Source organism: Hevea brasiliensis, chromosome 2 (genome assembly GCF_030052815.1).
Source record: "Hevea brasiliensis isolate MT/VB/25A 57/8 chromosome 2, ASM3005281v1, whole genome shotgun sequence".
NCBI classification, from domain to species: Eukaryota; Viridiplantae; Streptophyta; class Magnoliopsida; order Malpighiales; family Euphorbiaceae; genus Hevea; species Hevea brasiliensis.
The window spans coordinates 113,783,172-113,804,236 of NC_079494.1; the positions used below are offsets into that span (position 1 = coordinate 113,783,172).

General features: G+C 35.2%; 3 protein-coding genes across 4 annotated transcripts; 2 read left to right on the plus strand and 1 right to left on the minus strand.

Moving 5' to 3' along the window:
* Positions 1-208: 208 nt before the first annotated feature.
* LOC110661715 (protein translocase subunit SecA, chloroplastic) lies at positions 209-8,182 on the plus strand. The gene is made up of 20 exons (XM_058139909.1): positions 209-798; positions 1,013-1,085; positions 1,374-1,580; positions 1,662-1,764; positions 1,891-2,071; positions 2,479-2,697; positions 2,848-2,961; positions 3,050-3,163; positions 3,469-3,636; positions 3,790-3,965; positions 4,387-4,453; positions 4,584-4,730; positions 4,907-5,002; positions 5,088-5,156; positions 5,376-5,477; positions 5,609-5,860; positions 5,982-6,049; positions 6,717-6,834; positions 7,389-7,628; positions 7,731-8,182. The coding sequence occupies exons 1-20, from the start codon at positions 385-387 to the stop codon at positions 7,881-7,883; spliced, it is 3,081 nt and encodes a 1,026-aa protein (XP_057995892.1). The 5' UTR covers positions 209-384; the 3' UTR covers positions 7,884-8,182.
* A 306-nt stretch (positions 8,183-8,488) lies between these two features.
* On the minus strand, positions 8,489-9,945 carry LOC110661716 (uncharacterized). Its single transcript, XM_021820431.2, has 6 exons — positions 9,791-9,945; positions 9,667-9,714; positions 9,517-9,577; positions 9,282-9,425; positions 9,018-9,185; positions 8,489-8,928 (listed from the first exon to the last, which is right to left on the minus strand). The coding sequence occupies exons 1-6, from the start codon at positions 9,862-9,864 to the stop codon at positions 8,860-8,862; spliced, it is 564 nt and encodes a 187-aa protein (XP_021676123.1). The 5' UTR covers positions 9,865-9,945; the 3' UTR covers positions 8,489-8,859.
* A 6,898-nt stretch (positions 9,946-16,843) lies between these two features.
* LOC110661714 (probable polygalacturonase) lies at positions 16,844-20,819 on the plus strand. 2 transcript variants are annotated; one of them, XM_058139918.1, is made up of 6 exons: positions 16,844-17,606; positions 18,247-18,564; positions 18,952-19,072; positions 19,150-19,324; positions 19,467-19,537; positions 19,865-20,819. In XM_058139918.1, exons 1-6 carry the CDS (start codon positions 17,589-17,591, stop codon positions 20,560-20,562), a joined length of 1,401 nt encoding a protein of 466 aa, XP_057995901.1. In that variant the 5' UTR covers positions 16,844-17,588; the 3' UTR covers positions 20,563-20,819. The 2 variants fall into 2 exon arrangements, with proteins under 2 accessions (XP_057995901.1, XP_057995899.1); XM_058139916.1 differs by lacking the exon at positions 16,844-17,606 and adding an exon at positions 17,613-17,750.
* Positions 20,820-21,065: the final 246 nt, after the last annotated feature.

Here is a 21,065-nt window from a genome sequence, read left to right on the forward strand (position 1 = left end):
TATAGTACATATTTATATAAAATTATGTATAATCAATGAAAATAATAAATACAAAAATTTAAATATAATATTTAATTTAATAATTATTAACTTAATAAAAGAAAAAAAATTCATAAAAAAAAAGCAAAATAAAAATAAAAAGTCTCCTGTTATTTTAAGCCACTTGTCCACGAACATGTAAGCTTTCCTGGGACTGGATTTTCCGCAAATGATAATTGGCTTACCTTATCCCCTTCATCTCTCTCTCTCTCTCTCTTGTATGCTCTCATCTTTCTTCGCAGACATACCACCATTCCTCTGCTTCCCCAGCAGAACATGAAAATAGCTCTCCGCTCACTATAAATCCCCCAAGCAGCTAAAGCCTCCCATCTTCTACTCTTCTCAATGGCTGCACCATTATGCGACTCGCCATTAGTCAACCGCTTTCCCTCCGTTTCTTCTTTCCTTCCCAAGTCTTTCCTTGCCAACGAAAATTACCGTTGGGAGACTCATCTTCGTTCCTCTTTTCTTGGTTCAAAATCACCGCAAATGTTCCGTTCTGCAGCTAAGACATCGAAATTCGGAAGTAATAGAAGGCGGAGGATGCTTGCAGTGGCTTCATTCGGAGGTTTTCTGGGTGGGATGTTTAAAGGGACGGATACTGGGGAGTCCACGAGGCAGAAGTATGCTCCAACTGTGACCCTTATTAACGGATTCGAAGCGGAGATGTCTGCATTGTCTGATTCGGAATTGAGAGAAAAGACTTCTGTGTTGAAGGAGCGTGCCCAAATGGGTGAATCGTTGGATTCTCTTTTACCTGTAAGCTTTTTGGTTTCTATATAAATGTAAATTAGTTACTGGTGATTTTTAATTGTTGACTGTTTTGAAGGGGTTCGTTTGAAATTGATTGTTATATGCATCTGCAATGATAACTATTAAATATTTTATATTTAGTTGTTGTTAATGGCTGAATGAACCACTCCAAAAGTATTCCCATTTGCTTATGAGACTTTTAAAAAACCATATATTTCAGGAAGCATTTGCCGTGGTAAGGGAGGCTTCCAAGAGGGTCTTAGGGCTTCGTCCCTTTGATGTGCAACTGATAGGTAAGGTCTTCTTCATGAAAACAACTTGCCTCTGCTCAGCTTTAGTGAATATTCCTTTGTTGGTTTTGTGGTGGGAGGGAGTGTTTTACCAAATAATTGGATAACCTGCAGTGATGCAGTCATACATGTAGGAAATATTTTGGTAAAGTTTGTAAATTCGAGCAAAGTTACAAGGTGAATTTTGTGTATACTAGTATACACGGTGTCACATTTATTCAAATTCGGAATTATTGAACTCCAATCCATCTTTGCATTATTGTTATTATTTTATAATTTTATGTTCCATAGGTGGCATGGTTCTTCACAAAGGAGAAATTGCTGAAATGAGAACTGGAGAGGGAAAGACACTTGTTGCCATTTTACCAGCTTATTTGAATGCTTTAAGTGGCAAAGGAGTTCATGTTGTGACAGTCAATGATTATTTGGCACGAAGAGATTGTGAATGGGTTGGTCAAGTTCCCCGTTTTCTTGGTTTGAAGGTTGGCCTGATCCAACGTATGTCACAAACTTTTATATCTGTCTGCTATATGTTTTGTTTGTTTCAGTCTGAACATTTAACACTTCTTTTATTTGCAGAAAATATGACAAGTGAACAAAGAAGGGAGAATTATTTGTGTGACATCACATACGTCACTAACAGCGAGCTTGGTTTTGATTTCTTGAGAGATAATCTTGCCACGGAAAGTAATTCTTGCTTTTGTACTAATTATCCCAGATCTTTGACTGTCATTGTCTTGATTAATGCATTGAAAAGCTTGCAGGATATCTGTTCTACCCTGGCTGAAAGTATTTTCTGACATCTACAGAGTGTTGAGGAGCTTGTCTTGAGAAGTTTCAATTACTGTATAATTGATGAAGTTGATTCAATCCTCATTGATGAAGCAAGAACTCCTCTCATCATATCTGGACCCGCAGAGAAACCTAGTGATCGATATTACAAGGCTGCAAAAATAGCTGCAGCTTTTGAACGAGATATACATTACACTGTAAGACTGCTATTGATATCACGTTTTTAATAAAATCAATGAACCATAGATAGTGCTTACTAGCTAGACTTTATTTTTCTAAATTAATTCTTGTGTTGGAATTTTATTGTAGGAGACCTTTTCATAAAACGAGAAAAGATATAACAAAAGTAAATTGGAAAAATTATTGGGTAGACATCATATAGTAATTAGGAAATAAATAAGCTGATGCGATGTTTTAATTATTAATTCTTGTGGGGTTGAATAACATTGCCTATGCATAAGATACAAGCTCCTCTTTTCTTCACATGTAAACTAGCTTTTGTAGTTTTCAGTCTGAAAAATTAGTAGCATTGTATCCACACGGCAAGGACTGATTCTATGTATTTTCGTTTTAGTTCATTTTCTTACAAAGTCCGTTCTTGCAGGTGGATGAGAAGCAGAAAACAGTTCTTCTCACTGAACAGGGTTATGAGGATGCTGAAGAAATTTTGGATGTAAAAGACTTGTATGATCCCCGAGAACAGTGGGCATCGTATGTTCTGAATGCAATAAAAGCAAAAGAGTTATTTCTTAGAGATGTTAATTATATCATACGTGGGAAGGAGGTGCTAATTGTAGATGAATTTACTGGCCGAGTTATGCAGGTGATCCTGTTTGTCTATGTAGTGAAATCATTGACGTCATTGGTATTTATGTTATCATTTATCCATCAGAAGTATTAATGCAAGAAAATATTGATACACTCATTAATAACTGAAGTCATAATGAATTTCATTTTTGTCTTTTTCTGTCAGGGGAGGAGATGGAGTGATGGACTCCACCAAGCAGTTGAAGCAAAAGAAGGTTTGCCCATCCAAAATGAAACTGTAACCCTGGCATCTATTAGTTACCAAAACTTCTTTCTCCAGGCAAGAGCATTCTATCTTCGTCAATTTCATTAGATGCAGCAGTTTTGGCAATAAAAATTTAACTTTGTAATGTTTATTATATCTACAGTTTCCAAAACTTTGTGGAATGACTGGCACTGCAGCCACTGAAAGCACAGAATTTGAGAGTATATACAAACTTAAAGTTACAATTGTGCCTACAAACAAGCTCATGATAAGAAAGGTTTGGTTCTACCATATCCATATTAATATGAAATCAGGTTGGTTATTGTTGTGATGAGAATTGAAAATCCTAGATGCGGAAGACAATTAACAAAGATAGAAATTAATTTAAAATCTTTTTCATTGTAGTTGAGAATTGACAAATCTCTGTAATAGTAGGGGTGATTTTACCTTTGTTGTCTACTTGTCTTCAATTTGGATGTTAAGTTTTTTAGTATATATATGTGGGATTTACTTAACGCAGAAATTTTTTTTTAATATTATTTAGTGCCTTCCAATTTTCTTATCATCTCATTTCCTTCTCAGGATGAATCCGATGTAGTTTTCAGGGCAAGCACTGGAAAATGGCGGGCAGTTGTGGTAGAGATTTCTAGAATGCACAAAACAGGTCGACCAGTGCTTGTTGGCACAACAAGTGTTGAGCAGAGCGATGCACTGTCTGAACAGTTACGAGAAACTGGAATTCCTCATGAGGTGAGGCCCTACTGATTTTGTGGAATTGAAGTTGTGGAACTTCGGAGAATTGAAAATGTACAGGAACAGCCATGTGTGAATCAAGAAAATAATTGTAACCTGATGGATTACTGTTCTATGGGTGAGAAAATTAATACATGTATTTTCTTAAAGGTTCTCAATGCAAAACCGGAGAATGTGGAGAGAGAAGCGGAGATTGTAGCGCAGAGTGGACGCTTGGGAGCAGTTACAATTGCTACAAATATGGCAGGTCGTGGAACTGATATTATTCTTGGTGGAAATGCAGAATTTATGGGAAGGTTGAAGCTACGTGAGATGCTTATGCCAAGGTATCTATGAACTTCATAATTGGTCTATTCTGTACATTTTACAATTCATTCATTTCTGTGGTTCAACTGACCAGCCCAATGATTAAATCATTCAAAATGAAAATCCTTAGTTTAATATTCCCATTTTGTGATTGGTTATATGAGAATGGCTAGTAGACATGAATTCTGCCTAGGTAGAGAGTCTGATATCATTCACGAATGCCTTATTTCTACCATAAGAGTTAATCCCATCACTGAATGGCATTTGAAAATCCAATATATGTAAAGAAAGGCATCTTGCTAAAATCTGGCACTAGTACTCTTACGCTTTTTGCATATAATTTTTATCTGAAAGAGGTTCTATTTAAAATGTGCATATTTATCACTGTTTATTGTATGTCTTTTAAAGTGTTCTTTATTGTTATCCAAATGTATGTTACAGAGTTGTTAAGCCAACTGAAGGAGGTTTTGTATCAGTGAAGAAACTTCCTCCAAGGAAGACATGGAAGGTTAGTTTTCATGTTGCTATATTAAATTGGTTGTTTTTTTTTTTTTTTTGGGAATATACACTGGGTTCTAATAGAGGTTATCTGATAATATAATTCATTAATCTAAGACTCACTGTTTATAACATTCAAGGTCAATCAAAGTTTGTTTCCATGCAAGCTAACTAATGAGAATACTAACTTGGCTGAAGAAGCTATCGAGCTGGCTGTAAAATCTTGGGGCCAGAGATCATTGACTGAACTGGAAGCAGAGGAGCGCCTATCTTACTCCTGTGAAAAGGTGTGACCCATGAAATGTAATTTTATATTGAAAATAAAATTTGCAAAATCTGAAAATTTGAGTCCAGATGTGAGACATTTTAATGACTGTATAATTATTTTTCCTCCTATGTTTTGTTAGAAAATAACCCACCATTCACTCTACAGCTCACTGGTATTGTAGTGTCCTTTTTATAGGGCCCTGCTCAAGATGAAGTCATAGCCAAGCTTCGGATAGCCTATCTAGAAATTGTGAAAGAATATAAGGTCTATACTGAGGAAGAAAAGAAGAAGGTTAGCTTTGTCCTGTGAATAATATTTTACCTGATTTTACCTATTAATATTACTTGCAACTTAATTCATGTCCATGTTTTTGCAGGTTGTGTCAGCTGGTGGGCTACATGTGGTTGGTACAGAAAGGCACGAGTCACGCAGAATTGACAATCAGGTTGAATTCATCAACATTTTATGTAATTGTGTAATTTGAACTGTGAACTCCAACTAACAGATGCTTTGCTTCACATTATCATTTGAAGAGGAAAGTTCCTCTCTCCCCTATATATTATCTTTTTCCCCCCTTTTCTTTTGTGTTTTTGTGTGATGGGATCATGAGAATAATTTTATTTAGAATGTACCAAAACACAACTTGTATGTTGCGTCTGCACAGCTTCGTGGTCGAAGTGGTCGCCAAGGGGATCCTGGAAGTTCCCGCTTTTTCCTAAGTCTTGAAGATAACATTTTTAGAATTTTCGGTGGTGACCGAATTGAGGTTAGGCCTGCAATGCAGTTGTCTAGTTGCTAATGTTATTGTAGAATATGCTTGTTATAACATTTTTTTTTTAATTTTTCTTAGGGGATAATGTTAATAAAGCAAAATATTCTTAATATTGCTACTTTCAGGGATTGATGAGAGCTTTCAGAATTGAAGACTTACCAATTGAGTCCAAGATGCTGACAAAAGCACTAGATGAAGCTCAGAGGAAAGTGGAAAACTATTTTTTTGATATTAGGAAGCAATTATTTGAGTATGATGAAGTCCTGAATAGCCAAAGAGATCGTGTGTATACAGAGAGAAGACGAGCTCTTGAATCGGACAATCTCCAAATGCTTATCATTGAATATGCTGAGTTGACAATGGATGACATCTTAGAGGTAACCTATTTGAGAACTGCCATTTTAACATTTTTTTTCATAATCTAATCTCTTATCAGTGTCATGTACCATAAATGTGCCTGGTGTCAAATATTTCTCTGACTAGTATTATTATGAGCAGGCAAATATTGGTTCTGATGTGCCAAAGGAAAGTTGGGATCTTGAAAAGCTCATTTCAAAACTTCAACAGTAAGATTCTTCCTTAAGTCTCTTTTCTTCTGCTTAATGCTGGATGAAGATCAAACAGGAATTCTGTGATGAATCAGAAAGGCTGTTTGTTTCTTCCTTGTGGCACTGATGCTGAAGTTGCAACTTTTATCTGTATTGTTCTTTCTTTAAAAGTAGTTTGTGTGAAATTTAACATGGTCAAATTATTATATGGAAAAAAGACCAAACAAGCCCATGTACTTTATAATTAAGGCTAAATAAATCCTCACCTGGTAAAATATTATTTTTCCTTATTTTAAATATTAAAAATTATTTATTATTTTTAATTAAAATAAAATAAAAAAAAATAGAAATTTAAGAACATCATGAACAAAAATTATTTAATATTTAAATTATTATTATTAATGTTTTATTATTAAAAAAAAAAGCATTTTTTTTGCCAAGAAATGGGTCTATTTGGCATTTATTAAAAAGTTCTGTCCTTATTTAGCCCAAAACTTGATTTTGGGCTTATTTGCCATCGATTGAAAGTACATGGTCTTATTCGATCTTTTTTTCATTATTATATTGATCAAACTTTTGGATGACATTAACAAGTGATGCTTTTATGGTTGTAAGATCTCAATATGGGATAACTTGTTTAACATAGCTTCTTTAATTAATTTACTGACATGTACAGTAATTTTAGGTACTGCTACCTGCTGAATGATTTGACCCCTGATTTGCTAAGAAGTAAGTGTTCAAGCTATGAGGAATTGCAGAATTACCTTCGTCTTCGAGGTCGCGAAGCATATTTGCAAAAAAGGGTTCGTACATTAGTTTCACTGGCTCAAGAACAATTTTCCTGTTTATCATGGAGCTCTACATCTCAGTCCTTTTAGGGTTTGTTCTTTTAAAAGAGAGGGAAATTCTGCTGCATTATGATCATAATCATACTAATACATCAATTCATGCTTGAACAATGTAAGATGAATTCTGTTAAAGCATCCCATCGCATAAAAACAACTCATTGTTATACCTGGCCCCTTTGGGATGTCATTTGTTGTCCTTGCTTGGCTAAACTTAATGGAGCTTGGATGTTTGTCCCCTAGGACAGTTCCAACATTTCTTTAATACCTAACAATGTGTTTAGTGCTGAATTGCTGCAATGTGATATGCATAGAACTTGGCATTGCACATTCCATAATATGCATGATTTGTACTTCGGGGTTTCCCACCTTCCTGAAAAAAAATTTATCAATTATGGAAAAAGAAAAAGAAAAAACAGGTCCTGTGCCCTAATTTGGTATCATTAGTGTCGTATTCCCCTTTTCTCCCGAAAGTTTTGATTTTTCCCTTCTCTGTTTAAATTGTTTTTAAGGATATTGTGGAGCAAGAAGCGCCAGGCTTGATGACTGAAGCCGAGAGATTCTTAATTTTGAGCAATATTGATCGCTTGTGGAAGGAGCATTTGCAGGCAATCAAGTTTGTTCAGCAAGCTGTAGGATTGCGCGGATATGCACAACGTGATCCACTTATCGAGTATAAGCTAGAAGGCTATAATCTATTCTTGGAGATGATGGCTCAGATAAGAAGAAATGTTATATACTCCATATATCAGGTTTATACCAGGCCAGATCTGGAAATTATGAAATAACCAATGTTTCCCATTTTGTTAGTTGTAAATACCTTTTTCTATTTCTCATTGTCTTCTCTTTGGCAGTTTAAACCTGTACTGGTAAAGAAGGATCAGGAGCAAAGCCCGAATGAGAAGATGGCCAAACTTGTCACAAATGGTAGAGGTGGTCAGAAAAATGCTGATCCTGTCGATACCGCCGAGTCTTCTTCAGCTGCAAGCCCCCAGGCTAGCGCATGAGGCTCACATCATGGAAGAATTTCTTCTAAATTTGTAAGGGATGGAAACAATACAGAAAATCATCTTGTTCTTTCAAATAGTAAATAGCGATCATCTGTCATTTACCTTGGCTGCGCCTAAGGAGATTAAAACGGAAAAAGAAACCAAGAGGGTCTATTTACCTGTATCATAGAGGAACCACACCATTAAAATTAGGAAAGATGGAGGAATTGTATCGTTACCATAGGGCTAAATTATGTGTTATTTTTTCAATCACAATAAGAAATCGGAAATATGTCATGTGCCCCTCTCTTATCCAACAGTTATTCCTATCCTTTATGATTGATAACATTTCATTTTGTCATTTCTGGTGAGTTTATCAGACGTACTACTACGTTTAAACAGAAAGCTTGCGGACAATGTCATATATTCTGAGAAACATGACCCTGACATTCTCAGAAAACAAGATAGGTCCAGGTACGCATTTGCTGAATGTGAGTGTGGATTTTGCCACTGTGATTAGGGCCTGACAGCAGCTTCTTATCATATAAAAACTTGATACTTCTTTGAGCATTCCCCGTATAGGAAATGGAAAGTAACCAAGGAAGCAGTTGGGACTTGGGATGGGGAAAACTTGTAAGTTATAACTGTTACATTCCATCAAGAAGAATCAAGAAATGGTGAAGGTTCCATACAATTCTTATGGCTAGAAAACTTCCATATCAATTTGGAAGGCATTCTCTGTTCAGGATGCACTTGAATCCATTGGTATTAACTACAAGAAAACGTAAGTTATGAACTCCATCAGCTCATAAGTTGGTGGTTAGCCGTATTTCACCATCTTGGACACGAGCTCCCAAACTATAAATGTGTGGAATCCAACCTTCCCAATGGCAATTCACGATTCAGTTGTCTTCCTCCTCCCCTTCTGCTTTGCTCTGATGTAAAACCATGCCTGCACAAATCACAGCTCTCATTTACGGGAGCATATGGTGTCTCAGTCGTTCATTTCATTGCCACCGCTAAGAATTTCCTCAACAATTTGATTTATAGAATTTTCCTTATCCTACATGAAATTAAATATCAATTAATAACAACCAAATTTTCAGTGCAGTACATATACGCTTTCACATTATGAAAGTAATGATCCTTAACCTTTACTCCAATGGCGATTGCTGTTTTGAGTTTAACAAGTTCACCTAATCTCAAGGATCCCTTTTTCTCATCTTTGACAAAGATCACTGGTACCTTCCTCGATGAAGCCAAGCTTGGTAGATGCTTCGTTAGCCATTTTGGGTTGCAATCTTGAGCTATCAGTATGGCCTAATTGCTCAATTAAGAGACTAATTACTATCAATATACCGTAGGCAGAGGCGGCTACATATTTCTGATTCAAAGGTTAAAGGAACGGTAACTAACCTGAAGCTGAACCGCAGTCGGGTTGCGACGCTGGGTAGATATAATATGAGGCGGCGGCTTTTGACCGGAACCTTCCATCTCCGACGTAGGCGACATCCGTTCAAGAACACGAGTCACTTCATTGACCCCAATGGCAAATCGTTGCTATACAAAACAACAAAACCCATATTTCCTTATCATCAAACAGAAATAAAAATCGATAAAACGAAGGAAGGAATCAGAATAGCGTAACAACCTTGAACCAAAATTTCTCAGGCAGCGAGTTTCTGTCCAGATGCTTTGCAGACTCTATTGCCCTGTTACAAAAGACACCAATATCAAATACCACAATTGAAATCCAGAAAGGGAAAAGGAAACTCAAATTGCAAAGCGTTTGTGATGTTACCCATTAATTAGTTTGAGCAAACGAGCTAAACGCTCCCCCTCATAGCAACTACACGATCAAAGACCACAGAGAGTCAAGATTTTTAATACAATTGGATGTGTAAACTAAACAAAGACCCACGTACTCTCGTTCTTGAGGAACGAAGCTAGACTTCGCGGCGTTGTTGGCACTTCCAGAAGCTCTGTTTTTGTTTCCCATGGTCGCGCATTGACTTTGTTTAGGGTTTTAGCAGCAGGGTTTGCGTTTGCGATTTTGCAATGCTTGCCACGGGCTACTTGTTCGACAAAATCTCCCAAATGGGTCAGAATCAGTCGCATTTGAGGCCCAATAGAAGCAGCCCATTGGCTTATTATCTTCTGTGCGTCCAATTTGGACCTGAATTCTGATCCATAATCCATCCAGTCAAAGGGAAATGGTCCCCGCTGGACTCCTAGTCCTGGCTCGTGTTGTGAGGCCCCTCATTTGGACGAGACCAAATTGTACGTTAATTGTTTTTATTTTCTTCTGGTGCAAATTAGATTTGTTCATTCCTTAAAAGGTTAAAACAATTGCGATCGTTAATGCATTGACGTGTAAAATTGGAGTGGTCGTCCTCCTCAATCCCCATTAGAGGATGATTCTGTATTGAAATAATGATTGTAACACCCCTAAATTTTAAATTTTATTATTTTATGAGCATTTTTGGTATTTTAATTTTATTTAAATTTTATGAATTTTTTTGAGATTTTTCGGATTTTAAAAATTGGGTTCGATTTTCTAAAAATATAAACTTTGATGATTTTTAAAAATTAATTTAAAGACTATGTGGCAAAACTAAAAATATTTTTGGAGTCTACATATTTTTCTGAGTTTTTTGAAATTTTTTTCGGAATTTTTGGACCTCGTTTTAGGTCTCAAGGTAGAGTAAAAATTTAAAATTTTGTATTTCAAATCGAACCGACAGAATCGAACCAGACCGGATCGGACCGATCGAATCGGACCGACTCCCTCCCCTTTTTCTTCCTCCCGCGCGCGTCCCCTCCTCCTTCTCTCTTCCTCCCATTTTCTCTCTCCTCCTGACCACTGCCTCCCCACCTCTGACCTTCCCGGCTCGTCGGCGCGCCCAACAGCCGGAAAAGCGCGCGAACGCCCCTCCGATCCGGCCACCAATCGGACCGGGTCTTGTGTCTAAAATCATCTACTCGGCGAGAGCTTTCCATAGACACCAAGAACACCGAAATCCATCGAGCGGTTTGTCCAATTTTTGCCCGGGAAGTTTTAGCCCATTTTGACTTTTGGGCTAGATTTCTCACAAATCGTAAACCCCACGAGAAAACCGAGAGTACCCGAGCGCTCCACTCGTCGAGAGCTTCGCGGCGACATAAATTTCAAATTTTTCCGACACCGTTTTTCGGTGGGTCCCACGGAACTTCGCAGTATTTTTCCGAGCATTTAATGAGCTTAGAAAATTCTGAAAAATTTATGTACTAACCCCCGTGTTGTGGGCTTCGTGTAGGTATCCTCAATTCGCGGAAATTCGACAGTTGTCCGGGTCTGTGAATTTCTGGCTATGCACGGAAAAGTCTCCAAATTGGATCGAGATTTTGGCTACCCCCCCATTGTCAGATGTCCCGAGCGCGTCCCACGAAGTCGGAATCGGCAAAGGTAAACCCGAACCTTGCTTTTTCGTAATTTTCTAGTGCTTAAATAGGATTAAAAATCCATAAAATATTCGTGGTAGCTCAGAAAATTATGATTCTTTTTGCAATAGCCTAGTAATATTGCTAAGGACCGCGGGGCAAAGTTTTAGAATTTTTAGAGCTTGTTTGGGCAGTTTTTGCAAAAATGATCAATTATGAGGACTAAATTAAAATTTTACATATTGTGATGAATGATTGCTTTGATGGGCCCAGGAGGGGCTGTGTGATGTGATTGAATGGTGGATATATGAGTTGCGAATATAGAAGTGTGTTTTGAGCCCTTTTACAGGTTGGGTAGGTCCTAGGTATAAGAGAGACTCTGCCGGATTTTCGGCACGACTTAGGACGTATTTGGTCTTTTTCTTTGTTTGTATTGAGTCAAATTTATTAAATGATTGTAATAAAAATTGTCAGATAAGCCGGGACAGCCTTCTTCCTCCGCCCAGCCGCCTCAGTGACCACCGTCAAGTCTGTGAGTAAAATATTAATTTTAATTGTAATTTCACTATTATTATATGTTCAAGCATGCCCATGCATCACTTATATGTATATATTTATGTAGTTAAACTCTATGCACGATTTATGTTGCATTGATAACTGTTAAAGTGCCATGGATGTTGTTGTGGTAATTTGGAGCAGTGTGTGTGCGTTGGCGTGCGTGTGATGTAGTGTGGACTATGGATAGGACGGGTAGTCACGGCTTGAAATTTTCGCTGGGACCCCGATTTGGTTTATTAAGCGAAAGTCCGGCTTGAGTTCTTCGCTGGCACCAGGTTGGATTTAAGAGGGCTGTATAGGGGATCAGCTCCCATATATTATGATTGATGTTACAGGGTGCGTGAGTGCTCCAAATTATCTTTTTGATGTTATGATGTGAAAGTGTTGTTGATGTTGCATTTCACTCCACAGGTTGCATCAGTTCTAGATAGTTATAGAGATTATGGTTAAAATTGATATTTTACTCTCTGAGTCGAACGCTCACTCCTGTTCAATATTTTTCCAGGCCACAGGAGGATATTTTTGAGGTTAACCTGCTTTCTTCCTCGCAGGTCGTTTATCAATATTTGTGTAATTCTATGAATTTCTAGAATTTCCGCATGTGTTAGAAATGTTTATTTGATTTGGGTCTGTAAACTAAATTATTATTTTGGACCTGTAAACTTAATATTCTATGCATGTTTGATGGATTGGATGAGGGAGCTGAGCTCCCATTTATCTTTATGCTGATGTGTATGTGGAGGGTGAGCTGAGCTCCCCAATTGAGTATTTATTGTGTTTACAGGTCGGGTGAGTCAAAAACTCCCCGTTGGAAGGTCCACTTTATGGCCGGACTCTGTCCAGGTTGATTTCTTGAAATTGAGCTCAAATGGGCCTTAGAATTGGGTTAATGAATAGTTAGGCTTACTACAGGCCTCGAGGGCTTTAGGCTGGCCCAGTTCCTAGTACCGATCCGGCCCATAGGTTGGGTCGTGACAATGATATTTATTATTTTAAAAAGGAGAAAGACGCCTGAAATTGTATAGAGTTGGTGGATGGTAGGGGTCAAAGTTGCGGCTGCTCTAGCTAATGTAATAGATGGAGCTCCTGGTTGGTAAATGCTACTTCAAATCCAAAGCATTAAAACCATGTGCCTAGCACAGTTATCATTGTAACAATCATCTCACCTCTCATCCTCTTTTTTCCCATTAATTACTTGTCTTTTTCTTCAAGAAAAAAATCGCATAATTTTTGGGATATGTTCCTTATTCGCACTGCTAATTTTCTCCAGCAAACAGTGAACTCTAATAAAGTTAGAACGGTGGATGGCAAGTGGCTTGCAAATGCAGAGTCTTGAATTGGGTTCATTTCATTGATCCAAGATTTGCCAAGTCACTACCATCAGGATTTAGGATAATATTGCTGCTCTTCTATTCCCCATTGTTGTTGGTCCCTGTAGACTGTACTAGTTGTAGGAGAAGGTGTCCATAGCTTCATATATGTTATGTGCCATATATTTTAAATATCTTGCATATAATATTTTCCTTGTCATCTAAAATTTTTATAATCCAAAAACATTTGATTGAATGGGTTTCGTACATGCTAATGGACTTTTACGCCAAGAAATAAATACCAGCGAAGCAAACCTATAATCCAAGAGACAGGCCATGTGTATTGAGCCAGTGGCGGATCCTGAAGCCTTCAACATTATTTAAAGGAAATTTTTTATTTACATCAGTCTCAATAAATTACTTTATATATTTAATTATATAACTAATAACTTACATTTAATTATTTAATAAATAACTAATCACTTACATTTAAGATAATTTGATATTATTGAATTATATAAATATGTTTGAGGTAACAATTTAAAATATCTAACATAAACATTTTTCACATATATATTAATATTATTATTATTATTTTAATTGACAAATAAAGAAATATGATTTTTTTTTTCATTTATTATGCAGCTTTTATATATATGTGTGTATGTGTAAGTTATAAGAATAAGCCATTTGCAAGGGCTTTGTGTTTAGTCTTTTACAAAAAACGTACATGAAATGGTGACGCTTCTACTCCATTGTTGTCCTTTATTAAAGATTATTAATATGCCAAAGACAAATGATCAATCGGTTGGTGTGGCCCATTCATTTTATCTTTGAATTGGCCTTGCGTATACCACAGTTCTACGCCAAACAAAAAGCTAATATGTATATGTGTTTCTTAAACCATATAATTTCATCCATTCCTTTTGCCCATGAGAATGTTAATTACCTTTTAAGGGAGTTTTAATCAAAGTCAATAATAATTAATAATGTATTATTATATGTACGTATCGCTGATCGCTCTGGTGTCGCCTGGAAATGGAGAAGCTTTCATAATGAATTGTGCTTGAGCTTAAGTTGTCAATAGGAATGAAAAGATGACAAGTTAATGGATGTTCCTTTATGGGACAAATGAGATTATGAAGATCTGAAAAAGATTTAACAAATTAACGACTGGTACAGAGAAAAGAAAAGAAAGTAGCTGATGAGTAGTTGAGTTGATGGATTGCATGCGGACCAAAGCCATGTAACGTTAATTAGTCATTGCCAGGCCTCCTTTATAACAAGTTGTGTTTGATTAACGAGGCATTGGATACCCTACTGGCTAATACTTTCCTCTCTCTCAGGTTATGACTTTCCCTTGTTGATTTTGTATTCCTGTTGTTGTAGTTGCTACACTTTGGCTTTGTCCCCTTCTTTATGGACAAATTTTCTTAATGGCTTCTGGCTTATATGCCTTATTTTCTTATTTCTTCCCTACTTGGGGCTATTCTCGTAATTTAATCAAAGTAATGAATGCCTTTGTTTCTCTTTACACATTCCTTCTGCTGTGTTCTTGTCTGGTTTAAGGTTTTAATCCTTAAATTAATTTTGATTTGTTGTCTGCTGTAATATATATATATATATTAATCAAAATAATTGACTCTTAAATTAAAATCATCGATTGGAGGTGGAGTGGTCCCATCCAAGGGCCAGAGCCAGAAATGTTTTCACTTTTCAAGTTTAACGTTGGCTTTGGCTTTGGCTTTGTTGTTGGATAACAGCGGTAGAAGAAGACGACGACGAAGAAGTACTGGTCAAAGGCAATTAAAGAAAGCTATAACTTTAACCGTTATTCAAAATTTAAAAAAAAAAAAATGTCAATTTTAAATTATGATACTCATTTTTATAAATAGATAAAAATCTCTTTATTTTTATTTTAAAATATTATTTTATAAATATTTCATCCAATAATTTTAATAATAAATTAAAAGAAAATTTGTAAATGGAAAATGAAATGATTTGATTAGAGGTTTAAGTGGAAGCATGCAATAGCCAAAATGGCAATACAGCTGTAATTTAAAGGGTAGTGTTTTGTCTATATGTCTAAAAAGTGTGTCCAGCTATCCTCACCATTCCCCACCAAAACAAAACACTTTTATATTTAATTTTTCATTTATTTACACTATAATTTTTTTTTATTATTATGAAAAAAGAATATATTTTATTTTACTTATTATTATTTAATTTATTTAAATTTTTTAAAAAATATATATTTCAAAATCTGCTTAATATTGCAACAAAGTGTTTGTAGGAATAGCATATTTTTTAGTTCACCATCCCTATTAGGAATAATTGAATTTAAGATGGGCTTGAATTTAATAAATAATATACGTATTAAATTTAGATTTAATTTAAATATTATATATAAAATTTTTATTATTTATATCTTTTTATATAAATAATTAATTAAATATAAAATATATTTTTATATAATTATTATATACATATTACTAATAAAATTTTATTTTTATATAAATTATTAATTAAAATATATATAAATTTAATCAAGTTTTGGTATTATACAGATAATAGTAATTAAAATTTAGACGAGTTTTATATTTTAATTAGATTTAAGATAACTAAATATTATAAATATTAATTAAATTTGAATTTAAATAAAATAATTTTTGTAAATATTTTATTTATTTTTATTCTAAAAAAATATGGAGCTAAGCACTAAAAAATCTAAAGAAAAAACTTCTTTAACACATGTACAGCACTAAAAATGCTTAGCTTATTTTGGCTTAGTGGTTGCAGGCATATTATTTACTTGATAAATTAAAATATTAATTTATTTTTTTATAAGATTGAATTAAAAATACTTAATTTAATTTAGTTTAGTGATTATAGACATATTAAAGAATATTTATTATTTTAATAATAAATATACTTATAAATTATTTTTAATCAAACAAATTAATTATTTATAAATTATATAAAAATATTTTAATAAAATACATAATTATTTTAAATTTTAAATATTTATAAATTTATGTTTATAAATTAATTTTTATAAGTTAAATTAAATATTATTTTACTTGATAGATTTAGTCTCTCAATGCCCACTATACAAAATTGAATTAAATACAAAAAATAAAAATTAAATTAATTAAAATTTTAAATTAATAATTTGAATCCAAGACTTTTTGTTTTAAAGAAAACAATAAATTGAGGCTTGAGTAATACACGCGCTGCAAAAAAGAATTTAAAAAAAAAAAGATATTTTATAACTTATTACTTGAAATTTATAAAATGCTAACAAATCAATCATTTCTTTTTCAATATTTTTCTATTTTTTCATTCCTTCTTTCTGACCCCTCAATTTATCCACTTTCAATGAAGAAATTGATAAAAAAAAAAATTAAAAATTAAAATAAAAATATGATCAATTTTTTTTCTTATCTCTCTTTTCACCCTAAAATTTAATATCTAGCAAATATTCAACAATTTCAATAATAAAAATATTTTACTTGAAAATAATGAAGAACACCATTTGAGGGATATAACAATTTCTCAATTAAAACCCACCAATTAAATTTTTTTTTTGAACTGGATAATAAATGAAAGAACTAAGCTCAAAATATAACAAGAAATTGATAAAGATTAAGATAGGACATTTATCTTAGCAAAATAATTACAAGATAAAATGAATATTAATTCCATAATTTCTGATGAATGATTAGAAGATAATTATTTATAATTTTTTGAAAAAATGTTCAAGTGAATTAGAAGTCAGTTTTGGAAACTGAAATCTTTAAATTGTTTTGACACAGGTGACGGGAGAGAGAGAGAAATTGCCATGCAAATTAATCTTTGTATTGCCCTGTTTCTCTCTTTCTTTATCAGAGGAAAGATCCACTTCTGTATAATACCTCTCAAATCGTCCGCACACACCATTCTTCGACTTAATCACTATACAGTATAAACCAACCCAACTTCGATTTCATCCAGTGTCTTTCCCTCTTTTTGCCATTTTGGGTGTCCAGGTTTTAGGCTTCTGAGTGTAATCTTGAAGAAGAAACAGGAGAGAGAGAGAGAGAGAGAGAGAGAGAGTAGTAATGGAGTAGCAGGTGAAAGAAAAGGGGGACCTACTGCTTGATTTTTGGCTGGCAGCAACAGTCACTGTCAATGATTTTTCTTCTTTGAGTGGTGTTGGTAGTTTCTCTCAATTTCTAATCACTAATCACACTCACAGACTCACACTCCTGCAATATTGCTTAGGGGAAGATCTTGGTGATCAAGATCCCTGCCCCATCTTTATCAAGCTTCTTCCTTTCTTATTTTGCGGGAATTTGTTGGTGGCTGTTTTGCTCTCCCAAGGAAGGTGAAAATTAAGCTGCTTTCTTTTGGTGCCTGGCCTCTAAAGGGAAACATCAGATTTCAGTCATATGATATGAGGATATCTTTTACCGTGAGTTACTTGATCATTTTTTATTTTCCTTCTTGTTCTTGTTTATTGTTCTCATTCTGCATTTTTATGTCTTGAGAGATTAATATGAATAAGATTACAAGAAAATGTATAACAGAGCCTTTAATCAGCTTAATTCAGCCAAAGGTAACAGAACATGCATTCCAAAATAAAAAGGAATTTGTGGGGATCTGATTGTGCAAATAAATTGGCTTTTGAGCATTGTCTCTCTAAATTTTTTTTTTTTTGGCAAAATTTAGTTCAACTGATTAGCTTTTTTGCTTATCATTGCGGTGTATATCATCAAATCTTTGGGCTATTGCATCTGAATTGTATTAGGAAGCTATATATCTATTTGTTCCTAAATTGACACTTCAGTATCTTTACCAATTTTAGTTTTATAATGCTTTTTGCTTGGCTTGCCTATCTCTGTGTTTTATTTCCTTAGCCAGCTTCTGAGTTTATCAGATGATCAAGATTATCAAAATTGTCCAATATTTGGATTGTATGAGCAGTCATCATTGCTCAACAGAATTAATAACGAAAAAGGGTAAAAGGAGAAAATGAATAAAAGCCCTTATTCAGATCTCATATTTCTGTTAGTTGGTTATGATTTTTTTTCCCCTTCCTTTTTTGCTTTCAGCTAGTACATGTGCTTCTGGTACTTGCACTGTTCAGTGATGTTCCATGGCTTATCAGGGGCAGTTCACATTGCAAACGGGCTAACTCTGCAGTAATCCGGCCTCACAGTGTCACTATTACTGAATTTGGTGCAGTTGGAGATGGGCTCACTCTCAACACGAAAGCATTTCAGAATGCTATTTTCTATCTCAATTCATTTGCTGATAAGGGAGGCGCCAAGCTTTTTGTCCCAGCTGGCCGGTGGTTGACAGGCAGCTTCGATCTCATCAGTCATCTGACATTGTGGTTAGATAAAGATGCGGTGATTCTTGGATCAACTGTAAGTTCTCACTTCCATACCAAAGGATATATGCATATAAAATAGCTCACTCTCATTGCCCATTATCTGCGGTCAATGTTCTGATTGACCTGTTTGCGGTAGATCTAAAGTAGGAAGTATGTAAGGGATTCTGAGAAGCTATTGTTATGATAAGACATGTGATTAATGTGAATTACAGAGAAGTTGTATTTAACTGAAATCTAAGTAAACTAATGCTCCTTGGGGTTGATAGTGCTAGTTAATGCAAGAATGACGACAATTCTGTGAATATCGGTGCCTTATTGCTATCCACCTGTGCAAATTGAGCCTCTAGTCCAACTGGACAGTGATAGTTATTAAATTTTGGCTCATGATATTAAACAAAAAAACTTAACCTGCCAATTCCAGAATTCTGATGATTGGCCAGTTGTTGATCCTCTACCATCATATGGCCAAGGGAGGGAGTTGCCTGGTGGGAGGCATCGAAGCCTCATTTATGGCCACAATTTGACAGATGTTGTCATAACAGGTTGGTGATGTCAATGAAGGATCAAATCCCATGTTTGTGCTGTTTGCTTTCATAGCGTCACTGGTTTCTCCATGCAGGTGATAATGGAACTATTGATGGTCAAGGCAGCATCTGGTGGAATTGGTTCCATGCCAAAACCTTGAAGTATACCCGGCCCCATCTGGTTGAGTTAATGAACTCATCTGGGATAGTTATCTCAAACTTGACCTTCATAAATTCACCATTCTGGACAGTCCACCCTGTTTACTGCAGGTTTGTCCTTCCAAATGGACTATAATGCTTTTCTCTTCCTTGTTTGTTGTACTTGATGTTTTAAATTGTCATATAAAACTGTGCAAAAGTGAAACTTTCATGAATTAGGGGGAGAGTTGAGATTGTTTTTCTGGATGAACAGCCATGTTATTGTCCAAAATGTTACGATCCGTGCTCCTCTTGATTCACCAAACACAGATGGGATTGATCCAGGTAAACTTTCTCCGCTAGACTGGAAACTGTTCTGATTTAATTTATAGAGGACAAGTACTAAAGTTTGAGACGCAAATCATATAAAGAATAGCTTGTAGTTCTGTCTGTGTGCTTCAAATTAGAGAAATAAGTTTTTGCTGATTGATTTCCCGGCTTTCTAGCTGTTGTTCTCCTGGAACCTACAATTTTAGTTCTTGCTTTGACTTTAGGGTAAGAAATATTTTCTCTCCTAAACAGCAATTTCAAGTCTGCATTGCTTAACCATTTTCAATTACTTTCTCCAAGTACTTCATTAGGGTTCTTACATATTCATTTAAATGCAATCAGATTCTTCTGATGATGTTTGCATCGAGGACTGTTACATTAGCACTGGTGATGATCTAATCGCCATCAAAAGTGGGTGGGATGAGTATGGCATATCGTATGGTCGTCCTTGCAGAAACATTACCATTCACCGGCTTGTTGGACAAACTCGAACAAGTGCAGGGATTGCAATTGGAAGTGAGATGTCTGGTGGTGTATCAGAAGTTCGTGCTGAAAATATCCAATTTTATAATTCAAGTACAGGTATTAGAATAAAGACGTCTCCAGGAAGGGGTGGCTATGTAAGAAATATCTACATGTCAAATATAACCTTGACTGATGTAAAAGTAGCAATAAGGTTCACTGGTCATTATGGGGAACACCCAGATGAGCATTATGATCCAGAAGCTCTTCCAATCATAGAACGGATAACCATTGAGGATGTCATTGGAGATAACATTGAGTATGCAGGCATTCTAGATGGTATCCAAGCAGACACTTTTCTCAACATCTGCCTATTGAACATTACCCTCAACGTAACCTCCGAGTCTCCCTGGAACTGTTCATATATCGAAGGATATTCTGACTCTGTTTCCCCTGAAACTTGTGAGCCTCTCAGGGAGAGTATCTTCCCTCATCATTACTCTGATTGTTACCATCTATCAAGTCATTTGCTGAATTCAAGTAATCAAAACAGAGGTACTTGGTTGCTGTCTTGGTAAATTTATGGAAGCTTTAGTATTTGTTCAGTGGTCTACTCACCTTCGATTGTGAAAGGTCAATTAAGTTCAAATTTTGATTCTTGCCATTTCTCAACACAAATGCTCATTGCCATGGAGAAAAGAAGTTGATTGAAGTTGCTGATTTGTTGTTGACTTGTGAAAGAGTATTAAGAAATGATTTTTCCTGTAACTTTGTGTGCAGTAACAAATAATTGAGTGATTTATCAGAAAGTGAAAATAGAATGAGTTTATATTCACTCTCTCTCCACTCATAGTTGTTTTATTTCTTTTATTTATTAAATGGTAGAATTATATTTTCTTTTATTTTTATTTTTTTTTTCAGTTCCAATTCCACTTTTGTGTGAACTCACGGGGATAGTCTAGCCTATTTCCTGGAAAGTTGCATCCCTGGAATGAGAGAGATGGTCTTTTCCTATTTTTTTCGCACGGACAAATTTCACTTTCAGCTCAAAACGTGCTTTGTCATTTTATTGACTATGCCT

Coding starts and splice junctions, on each gene's coding strand:
- LOC110661716 (XM_021820431.2), bottom strand. CDS start 9,864: ATGGGAAACAAAAACAGAGCTTCTGGAAGTGCCAACAACGCCGCGAAG. Junction 9,715..9,790: donor TTCGTTCCTCAAGAACGAGA/GTACGTGGGTCT, acceptor TTGATCGTGTAG/TTGCTATGAGGGGGAGCGTT. Junction 9,578..9,666: donor TTGCTCAAACTAATTAATGG/GTAACATCACAA, acceptor CTTTTGTAACAG/GGCAATAGAGTCTGCAAAGC.
- LOC110661714 (XM_058139916.1), top strand. CDS start 17,691: ATGAATAAGATTACAAGAAAATGTATAACAGAGCCTTTAATCAGCTTA. Junction 19,325..19,466: donor GTCCACCCTGTTTACTGCAG/GTTTGTCCTTCC, acceptor CTGGATGAACAG/CCATGTTATTGTCCAAAATG. Junction 19,538..19,864: donor CACAGATGGGATTGATCCAG/GTAAACTTTCTC, acceptor AAATGCAATCAG/ATTCTTCTGATGATGTTTGC.
- LOC110661715 (XM_058139909.1), top strand. CDS start 385: ATGGCTGCACCATTATGCGACTCGCCATTAGTCAACCGCTTTCCCTCC. Junction 1,765..1,890: donor TTGAGAGATAATCTTGCCAC/GGAAAGTAATTC, acceptor CTGACATCTACA/GAGTGTTGAGGAGCTTGTCT. Junction 5,861..5,981: donor CAATGGATGACATCTTAGAG/GTAACCTATTTG, acceptor TATTATGAGCAG/GCAAATATTGGTTCTGATGT.